A 10,959-nucleotide genomic window follows, 5' to 3' on the forward strand; every position below is an offset into this window, starting at 1 on the left:
TGGCTTGTGGGAAGAAACTAATTATGACTTGCATGGGATCTGGCAAAGATGGGCAAACATGAGGATGGACTCTGTAGAACCTGCAAACAACAACAGCAGCGTGTTAAACATGTACATATGGAATGAAAACAAACAGCTATGTTCTGCGCTATGAGGCCTTGGAGGACAGACAGTGACACTGAGAGACCTTCTGAATCCTCATGACAACCAGTTCTGGGCTATATCTGCAACAGGATTACCCCTCTGAGAATGGTGGCGCCTTGAAATGATACTGAGGCTGAACTGTGAGGAGCAGCAATGTGCCGGAAGGCATCTAGTCTGCCGGAAAGCCAGAAGAAGAAGAAGAAGAAGAAGAAGACCACGCCCCGTCCGTTGCGTATTTTAAGTGTATTCCGCACCGCCATGTTGTTTCGTTACCTGCAGGAAGTACTTAGGAGCTAAGCGATTTATGGAAGGGGCAGTATTATAATGGAAAGGACTGTCTGACCACCGCGAAACTTACATTTGGAAGTATGTGGATTTAACATGTTTTATTAGACAGTAACTATAAGAGTGTTAAAACAGGGAGGGACGAAATGACCTTGGTTGTTAGTCCGAGTGTAAGAGCTAATGTAGCTAAAGCCAACCGATGTTAAGTGTATCCTCTGTCGGTTACTGCTAAAGATGTAGCTAACAAGTTAATGCTAACCAACAAAAACGTTAACAGTCAGCGTACATATAATATAATAACCGTGAGCTACGTATGAAACGCAGATATCGTCCGAGTGAGTGTGCGGAGTTTGAACTTTCACTATAATGATAGCTGGCCGTCAAGAAAACGAAGCTGTATTGTGGTCTTTGCAGCTGTCAGATAAACGCGCAGACAGTCGTGAGGCTTTGCCATGCTCATGCATATGAAGTGGATCTCACCTCGCCTCGTTCTGTGAGCATGATGTTCTCATCCTTTTTTTTTAATACAGGTGAGGCTGCGACCAGAGACCATGTTGGCTCGTCTGTTCAGGCTCCATGGCCTACTCGTGGCCTCCCACCCGTGGGAGGTAATAGTGGGCACCCTCGTTCTCAACGTCTGCCTCATGTCTATGAACAACCTGGCAGCCAGCAGCCAGATTTGCAGCTGGAATGAGTGTCCCAAGGTCAAAGAGGTGAGTCTGGCTGAGAGGAGGCTGGTGTGAGTGTGGTAGAGCAAAGAAAGGGAAGTGTGCAGGTAGTGTTAACAAGAAGACATGTCTGTGCCTGTTTTCTCATAGAAGATCCACAGCAGTGACATAATCATCCTAACAGTCACACGCTGCATGGCCATCATTTACATCTATTTCCAGTTTAAGAGTCTGCGACAACTGGGATCCAAATATATACTGGGTCAGTATGATAGGATGTTGTAGCTTGTTCAGCACTGAACTGTAATGATGCCCAGCTTTACTAAGACGATGCCGCACGCAGTAAATATTCAATCTGTTAACATTCAGTTTTTTTTCTCTTCCTACAGGTATTGCAGGGTTATTCACAGTGTTTTCCAGCTTTGTCTTTAGTACAGTGGTCATCCACTTCTTTGGGAAAGAGCTGACAGGTCTTAAGTAAGTTTTCCCAAATGCGCTAACATATACATATTGTTGAGCAAACGGATCATTGAGTAATACAAATTTACCAGTTTTATAATAGCAGTTGGAGTCTTACCTTATGCTTGAGATTGCAAGTGTTTGACTGTCCTGTCACCTTATCTCAGTTACCACAGTGTGTACAGTCGATCAGCAAAAGACAACTTGTATGGTGGATTAAAAAAAATCACTAGAAGAGTCTTAAAGCTTAGCAGTGGAGAACAGCAGTGTAGATAAAGTCTTTCCCTGATAGACGTTTGTCTTGTATCCCTACAGTGAAGCCCTGCCGTTCTTTCTCCTGCTCATTGACCTGTCCAAAGCTTGTGCATTGGCCAAATTTGCCCTCAGCTCAAACTCTCAGGTAATATCGGTTTTATTGGACAATTGTTTTTTTTGTGAACTGTAACTAAAGTAAGATCTGTTCATTCAACTGAAGAATGCATTTGAAGTGTCGCTGACTTGTGCCATGGCTCTTGTGTATAGGAGGAGGTGAGGGAGAACATATCCCAAGGCATGGCTATCCTAGGCCCCAGCTTCACACTGGATGCTCTGGTTGAGTGTCTGGTCATTGGGGTTGGCACCATGTCAGGTAAGGAATACTACAGCAATGTTTGTATCTTAAAGTGTGGAGTGGAAAATTAAAGAAGTATTATTTTCTGTTGTTTTCCAGGTGTGCCTCAATTAGAGATCATGTGTTGTTTTGGCTGCATGTCTGTTCTGGCCAATTACTTTGTCTTCATGACCTTCTTCCCGGCCTGTGTCTCCCTGGTCCTGGAGGTAAGGATGAGATGGAAGATTTGGTAGAATTATAGTCTCGACAGCATGTGGAAATTAGTTCCATGCATCTCATGATTAATTTCTGTGTTTGTTAATGCACGCGTGTATGTGTTTTGTATAGCTGTCCAGGGAAAGTCGTGAAGGCCGTCCAATCTGGCAACTGAGCCACTTTGCCCGTGTGCTGGCTGAAGAAGAGGACAACAAACCAAATCCTGTGACCCAGAGGGTTAAAATAATCATGGTGAGAAACCAAATTCAGCCACCACAGATGTCAACAATACATTTGAAAGTTTATAAGTCAACTGTATACACCGTTTTAAAACAAAGGTGGTGTGAAAATAAGAATTATAAAAAATGTAAAGTCTAACTGGGGTGTCTATTTCATGGTATCTTCATCAGTCTCTGGGCCTTGCCTTGGTTCATGCTCACTCTCGATTGGCAGCTGAGCATCCAGGTTCAAATCGCACGGTGGAGGGGCCCATAGCTAAAAGACTTGAATCTGATGGTACCATGTTGCCTCTGAAGCTCTCCAGGTAAAGGGAAGACTGCATATTCCATAAATATATTTGCCTGTTATTGGCTCCATAGCAGTAACCCTCTGGTGAATGACTTTGTCTCGCCTTCTACCAGTATGGACCTGGAACAGGTGATAACTCTTGGTCTTGCCCTGCTCCTGGCTGTGAAGTACGTCTTCTTTGAGCAAACAGAGACCGAGTCTTCCCTGTCCCTGAGGAGTCACATTATCAGCTCTGCTCCGAATCAGAAGTCCAGGGGGGTGGGGGACTGCTGCAGGAGGGACTTTCTGGCCCTGAAACCCCAGAAGACCATGAACGGTATATTAGCAACTAACCCTACCACCCCAGCTGTCTCAGAGTCTAAACTTTCCCATGAGGCTGACATGGCGTTCAGAGAGAATGGTGTGACACATAATTGGCCCTGTCAGCTTTATGATGTCTGTGCTCACTGGTAAGGCTGGACGATATGGCCCAAAATGTTATCACAATAAAAAGTTTCATATCTTTCAATATCAATAATTATCATAAGTATCAAATCGTTATCTGTCGAGTTTATAGGCTGATTTTTGCTCCTGAGTGAAAGTTGAAGAACCCTGATGGTTAATTGTGGTTTAAACTCTCTTCTTTATGATCAACACTTGAGGCCAAACAGTGGATCACTTCACAAATCTGAGGTAGAACATACAAAACAATTAAGATAAAATCTTTGTCAACAAATATGCATGAGTAGAATTAAGTAAAAGCTTTTTCAGTCCTTTTTCCTCAACAGAATAAACAAATATAATAAAAAAAAATTAGTCCTAATTTGTTGTAGATTCAAGTGTATAAAATCAAACATTTATTGAATATTTATTGAACATTTGTTATATTTTTATTGAAAAAAATATATTGTGATAATTATTGTTTTATTGTCCAGCCCTACTCACTGATTTAAAAAAAACAAACACATATGCATATCTATTCATTCTGTTTAAACCCCGGTATGTCTGCACAGTTGGTGAAAGATTAGGGTAGACTAATATTATCAGTATTATACTATTTGTAGAAATAGATTCCAGTGGTGACTGTGTAGGATTGTTTCGGTTTTATTTCTCTGATTCGCTGCTTTGTTCTCGCAAACACCACTCCCCATGTTCATTCACTCTGTAGCTTACTCAACCACTGATGCTGTCTCTCTTGCTTCAAATTTTTTTTTAGGGTAATGTCAAAAAATATGACACATGAAGCTTCATTTGAAAACCTCCAATAGAAGCTTTGAATGTAAAAAAGAATCTCTGAATTAACTGCTTTGTTGCTTAATATGTGTTTGTCCCTCTCGATTCCTCTACAGCAGAGGCGATTCAGCCTCCAGCAGCCTCGGTGGAGAACGGCCCCTGTGTTTCATGTTTTGAGGAGTCTCCTGCTCCGACACCTTGTGTTCCTCAAAGCAGCTGTAATTCAGAGCCCCGGACCCTGGAGGAATGTGTGGCCATCCTCTCAGATCCTCAGGTAAGCTGCCAGAACAGATAGAAATCTTCTGTGGGTACAAAGCAGAAGAAATCTCTTATTTCTTTTTTATTTGTCTGATGTTTTAGGAAATCACTGGTTTGCTCTTGTTGTTTTTTAGAGAGGTGCCCATTGTCTTAGTGATAAAGAGGTGATGAATCTGGTAACCTCACGTAACATCCAGAACTACAAACTGGAAGTCGTCCTTGAGACTCCAGAGAGGGGCGTTGCAATCCGGAGGGAAATGCTGTCACCCAAACTGCCTGTTAGCTCTGCCTTGGCTTGTCTGCCTTATAAGGACTACGACTATTCTAAGGTATTGGCATCAGGTGTATCTGTTAAGTGTGTAGCTTATTTATTGTGTTTTTATGGTGTCTGTGTTGTTGAAGCTTTTTTCATGCCTCCACGCTGTCGTATTCTTGCGAACCTGCCAGGAACTACAGATAAAAATTTGCCCTCTGGCTAAATCTGCCTTATTTACTTTGATGCTAATCTGGAATGTTCTTGCATGTGCACTGTCCCTTTACACAATATCTCAGGAACACGTTGAGGGAATTTCTTCATATTTGGCACAAATGAAATGATCTATGATAATAGATGTACAAGTATTCACTGTTTAAATGAGTCTGGACAGACATGGATGTAAACTGCAACTTGACTGGTTGGTGGAGGCGTATAACCACGGTGTATTAATATTCATTTGTGTTCTTGCCTACTAGGTCATGGGAACTTGCTGTGAGAATGTCATTGGCTACGTGCCAGTGCCAGTGGGAGTGGCTGGTCCTCTTCTGTTGGATGACAAGCAGTTTTACATTCCTATGGCGACCACAGAGGGCTGCCTGGTAGCCAGCGCTAACAGAGGATGCAGGGCGCTTTCTGTAAGTGAGGGGTCTCTAGGTGTGTGTGGGGGTGTGTGTGTGTGTGTGTGTGTGTGTGTGCGCTGACTCTGTTTTTTCGTGTCCAGCTGAGCAAGGGTTGTCGCAGCAGGATCCTCGCTGACAGTATGACCAGGGGTCCTGTGGTGAGGCTGCCCTCGGCGTGCCGTGCTGCAGAGGTCAAAGGCTGGCTCGAGACCTCTGACGGGTTCGGCACGATCAAAGAGGCTTTCGACCAGACCAGCAGGTCAGTAGAAACACGGTGACAGAAAACACTCATAGAATGATGGATGGTATTTCTGTTTCCTTTAGTCACGTCTGTAAAATGGACCTTCAGATCATACATGAATTTTTGCTCTTGGTAGGTTTGCTCGTCTGGAGAAGCTGTTTGTGACCTTAGCTGGGAAGAACTTGTACATTCGCTTCCAGTCTCAGACAGGAGATGCTATGGGCATGAACATGCTTTCCAAGGTATGACCATATCTTGTGTAGCAGTCAGCAGTCAATGCAAATTTAATGCTACTTTTGTTCCTGTCTCTAGTCTGTTTACTCTGTTTACTGTTATCTGTACAACGTTATCTTGTATCTCCAGTACTGTAAATACTGAAGTGTCTGTGTGTGCTGTGTTTTTCCAGGGGACCGAGAAGGCTCTTCACAGACTCCAGCAGCAGTATCCAGACGTGGATGTGCTGTCCGTCAGTGGGAACTACTGCACAGACAAGAAGTCTGCTGCCATAAACTGGATCATGGGCCGGGGAAAATCTGTTGTGTGTGAGGCCACCATCCCTGCCAATGTGGTCAGGGAGGTAAAGACAACTAACACCCAACTCTTCTGATTGTATTTGAAGCGGCCTTGCTTAAACCAGTGATATGTCAGGGATCAAGTCACAGTTTATTTACTTATTTAATTTCCACAGTTTTTGTTGCTGCTGGTTATTTTGGTTTGTAAAATCAGATATTTCTGACTAAAACAACACATTAATGCATCTGTAGGTGTTGAAAAGCAGTACAGCCGCTCTGGTGGAGCTGAACATCAACAAGAACTTAGTGGGCTCGGCCATGGCTGGCAGTGTCGGGGGCTTTAATGCTCATGCTGCCAACATTGTAGCAGCCCTCTACATCGCCTGTGGACAGGTAATGAAATGATCAACATGTTTAACACTTTAAATACTTAATTTTACAGACAATTTTGCAAAATAATCCAGATGATTCAGAATAAAGACAAAAATAACCGCACATATTCCAGGTTTAACACAATAGTGACTTCTGGTATCAACACAGTACTTGGGCTATATACAACGACTCCAATGCATGCTCAAAATACCAAAGAGGTACCTGTTATACAAAATCTGAATTTTGATTAGAGACATTAGAGTGATTTCACAGAGTAGAAAGTTCTACTCTTCAAAGTGTGTGAGAAGCAGAAATGTGTGGTATGAGAGCCTGAAATGGAAATTCTGAATATTTAAAAAATCATGTTATGCAGTACATTTTTTGAAGTTACCAACCTAAGTCTATATATCAGCCCACATGATCCCTGTGTTAAGGGCTAAATAGCAATCAATGATGAAACTCGCCAGTTGGACTGATTCAGTTTCAAAAAGGTCCAAAAGGTCACGGCCAACATGCAGCATGATGTATGACTGCAGAGCGGCATAGCAAACAACAACAAAAAAGTAATGGACGAAAGGAGACCAATGTGATGTATTCATAGTTTTCACGTGACGTCACATTCCAAGGAAAATGTTCCCATGGAGGGCAAAAAGACGTTATTTTCTGCTGCCTGCCAACCAATAAGCAAGTGATATACTTTTACTTTGAGTTGCTGGAAATGCTGGATGGTTGTTGTGCTTTTGGATGTACTAATCGAGGAGGAGACGAGCCCTGGGCTGTGTTAGGTGAGGCATTCCACACAAGGCAAACGTAAACATACCGCAGTGGAGCGACTGCAGGGACCTGGCGGTTTTTAACAGTAGACATGCGGCAGTGGATGCTGTAACGTTATATGGATCGGATATGCCCAACACTTGCAGTTTGTTTTCAAAACTTTCTTTTTCTTAAGTTGAAAGGTGATCCAAATAAAATTTGACTATAAACTATAATAATGTATAGTCTGGGCTAAAATCAGTGGTTGTGTATCTACAGCCTGTGTAGGTAATATGGGTTGTTCGATGCAGATATAACACATTTGATAATAGTAGATAATGAATATAAAAAAACAGGTTAACAGAATCAAGATTTTACATCCCTGAAAAATCAAAATGCACCTGTGTGACACTTTGTCGGTCTTCGGCGTAGCCCAAAACATTTATCGGTTTATCACCACACTTACTGACACTGCTGTACTGTTTCAGGACCCGGCTCAGACAGTGGGGAGCTCCAACTGCATCACTCAGATGGAGGCTGCTGGTCCAGAAAAAGATGACCTGTACATCAGCTGCACCATGCCCTCCATAGAGCTGGGCACTGTGGGAGGAGGCACCAACCTGCCGCCGCAGCAGGCCTGTCTTCAGGTAATGCGGCACATACTTTATTTTATTACACGTTTTACATGTGGACGAGATAGTTTTATTTGATTGTGTTATGTTTATTTATTTAAATTAATTTTTTTCCACCAAGTCTCTAAACTCTAAAAAGTTCATTTCATGGTGGTTGTGCATCCTCGTGTTCGAGGTTTTTCAATTAATAAATTAATTGAAAGTACATCAGCAGGATGGCCTAAACAAATAACGATATATTTTAACTGACAAAAAAAGCAATTTTGGGATTTAGACCTGGTGAAGTTTTTAACCACTGCAGACGTAACAGTGAGTAGAGAGCTGGAGGGGTGGAGGGTGATGACCCTGCAGGGACTGTTTGATGAATCAGAAAAGCTTTTTAAGACTGCTGACACATAAAGGAACATAAACTTGCTGGACCTGAATATAGTCTGATGAGATTTGCATTCATTTAAGTGGCTGATCATCAAACCATTATAATGTGAAAGGGAAACATATCTTATTTGTTTACAAGGAAACGATCTGTCTCTTATAATTTGCTTATGTAAAACTATAACACAATAGCTGGATTCATTTATGCCTTTAGATGCTTGGTGTCAAAGGAACCAGTTCCAACGAGCCAGGTGACAACGCCCGCCAGCTGGCCCGCGTGGTTTGTGCCACCGTGCTGGCAGGAGAGCTCTCCCTGATGGCCGCTCTAGCTGCTGGACACCTCGTCAAGAGCCACATGACCCACAACAGGTTAGATATTTGACTCATGGGCCCTGTTTCAGACAGCAGGTTTGATAAACTCTGAGCTGACTGAGATGTGAAACTCCCGAGTTTTTCGGTTCCAGAACAGGAGATCAGAATTAGTTCAGAGTATGTTGAACCAGATGGAAGTGTGTGTGTGTGTGTGGGGATGAAAATTAGTGGAGCTCAGATACTACGATTCACCATGGCAACATGTAAATAAAGAGCAGAGCCTTCATTTTAATCGGGTGGAGCTTTAAATATGAATGCGTGCCAACATGGACCACGATAGGCTATTTATGTTAAAACGCAGGAGTGGAGGAAGGAGTCAATACGTTAACAATATTACATTTTATACAGCGTTGCTCATTCATAGTTTACCAGACTGGGATTTCCTTAATGAGTGAGAAAGCGCTGGAATTCTCCTACTGGGCAATTAGTAGATAATAGATGTACAAGTATTCACTATTTAAATGAGTCTGGACAGACATGGCCAGTGTTATAAAGGAGGACAGTGTAGCCTGTAAACTTTATTTTGTGATGAGGATTAATCTACGATGTGCTGAGATAACTCTGTCCTTACATCGATGACAGAAAAACATAAAAGTGGTTATGTTCAACAGTGTTGGGCAAGTTACTTCCAAAATGTAATACATTATAGATGACTAGTTACTGTAATGCTTTACACAACTTTTGAGTTACTTAAACTGCTATTTAATGGGCGCATTATTCTGATAAGGTGTAGGATATGCTTATGGGTTCTAGTGATGTGCAGAGTTATATCCGCGGATCGGGTGGGTCTTTGTCATAAAAATTGTGATTTAATAGCAGGGTGGGGAGTTAATGGGGAGTCTCCCCATTAAGAAAGACGCACTAGATACAGCGGCATAATGTCATTGATTATTTCAATCTCCCGACACTCTGACAGGATCAGTCGGGATGAACTCTTATCATGAAGGTAATTCATTAAAGCATAAACACTTGTAGCCTATAGAAATTTATTTCGCATTATCCATTAGGGGAGCTACTGTCTTGTTAAGAGGAGATATTGACAGTATGAATGAAACTTGATCTAGGGTTTATCTGATCTCTTGCTCTGAAACAGAAAACCCAGAATTTCCCTCATCACGGGCTTAACGTACTCTGAATTTTCACTAATCCTGCTTTCTGAAACAGGGCCAGGTTCTTTTGTGGTGTATAAATCATTTTTTTCCCCCCCCTCGTGATGGCTGACTCCGTTCTGTTTCTCGCACAGATCTAAACCAGACCTGTCAGAAAAACCTGCATCAAAGTCTGGATACAAATGTGTGACATCAAATGTTGACGGTCCATCCTCAGAGTCAGCCAGACCAAATGAGCTCTCCAGCTAACGTAAGAAAACTGAGAAGTTTGAATCTTCTCCAGATGACGTGGTTTTGAAGGGAGTTCTGTGGTTTGTGGACATCAAAGACATTAAAGAGTAACCGGCTGTTAACCAGAGCCAACACATGCTGAAGAGCACAGCTGATGTGTGCTTGCTTTGTGTATCGCCTGAAAGATTGCATGACATTTTGGGTTGAAATGTGATGACGGGGTTACTTATTCGTGCCATTTGTCTGCAACTGAACACTGACAGTAGTGTTTTGGAAAGCCTTCACTGTTGTTGCAACTGATCTTTAAGACTACTCTGAATTATTGATGGGGTTTGGGTTTGTAACATTCACCATGCTGCACAAAGTCTTGAACAAGCATTCTGTGCCTCTTAAGAGTGGTTAGGCCAACAGCAAATTGATTTTCCCATCATTCGATGGAAAGACAAAACATCCACATTAATGCTTGTATGGTTTTCCATGTAAACTGCATGAAGTGAGATACTCAGACAGCTGTAACATCTGTTTTTCTCTTTGCACTTGCCAAACGCTTGCTTGGGACAGCAATGCTGTAATGTGAAATTTAATGCTGTAGGTGACATTTGCTCAAGTTTAAAATGCCAACTTTCTGCCTGAATGTATGTTGTACTCAAATCAGTGTTGGAGGATATTACTTGCACACGCCTTCCTGAATGAAGATGCTACTGTATACTGTAGAATGACTGTGGCTGCTGATTCTGGGAAAGAAAATGCCGGCCTGAGTGACTTGTTTAGACTCTAAACCGCAACTAAGACACATTAAAGCCATATTAACTCATTTAATAAACCTTTATGGTACACTGTATGTGCGGAATGATTGGAGGATTGATTGGCATGATGGAAGCAATGGATGAGTTTTAAGGCATCACTGGCTATGGGTACTCCAGGGCCTTGTATTGAAAGTAATGAAGCTCAGAAGTGGCCTTACATTATTTATGTATGTATGTCATGGAGATGTTGAGCCATAGCATGCTCTAGATAAAATTTTAAGCAATTTCAAGATTGTATTATTTAAAAAAAATAAACAACACTACACACTCTGTCGTCGTCTCATTGGTCATTTTTTAATGTGAATAAATGGCTCCAAACGTTGA

The 10,959-nt window shown here is 42.1% G+C and overlaps 1 protein-coding gene across 2 annotated transcripts; it reads left to right on the top strand.

The window, feature by feature from the left end:
* Window positions 1-356: 356 nt before the first annotated feature.
* LOC119914994 (3-hydroxy-3-methylglutaryl-coenzyme A reductase-like) lies at window positions 357-10,905 on the top strand. Of its 2 annotated transcripts, none has more exons than XM_038734535.1 (20): window positions 357-510; window positions 960-1,142; window positions 1,248-1,359; window positions 1,487-1,574; window positions 1,872-1,956; window positions 2,079-2,184; window positions 2,266-2,372; window positions 2,494-2,613; window positions 2,772-2,905; window positions 3,003-3,205; window positions 4,221-4,375; window positions 4,494-4,688; window positions 5,092-5,250; window positions 5,337-5,494; window positions 5,613-5,718; window positions 5,883-6,053; window positions 6,241-6,381; window positions 7,602-7,760; window positions 8,332-8,486; window positions 9,733-10,905. In XM_038734535.1, exons 2-20 carry the CDS (start codon window positions 981-983, stop codon window positions 9,845-9,847), a joined length of 2,631 nt encoding a protein of 876 aa, XP_038590463.1. In that variant the 5' UTR covers window positions 357-510; window positions 960-980; the 3' UTR covers window positions 9,848-10,905. The 2 variants fall into 2 exon arrangements, with proteins under 2 accessions (XP_038590463.1, XP_038590462.1); XM_038734534.1 differs by having other exon boundaries at window positions 358-510; window positions 4,218-4,375.
* The last annotated feature ends 54 nt before the right edge of the window (window positions 10,906-10,959 follow it).

This window comes from Micropterus salmoides, unplaced genomic scaffold, assembly GCF_014851395.1.
Source record: "Micropterus salmoides isolate LMB-PRFRI ecotype aquatic unplaced genomic scaffold, ASM1485139v1 Ms_hic_scaffold_20, whole genome shotgun sequence".
NCBI lineage: Eukaryota > Metazoa > Chordata > Actinopteri > Centrarchiformes > Centrarchidae > Micropterus > Micropterus salmoides.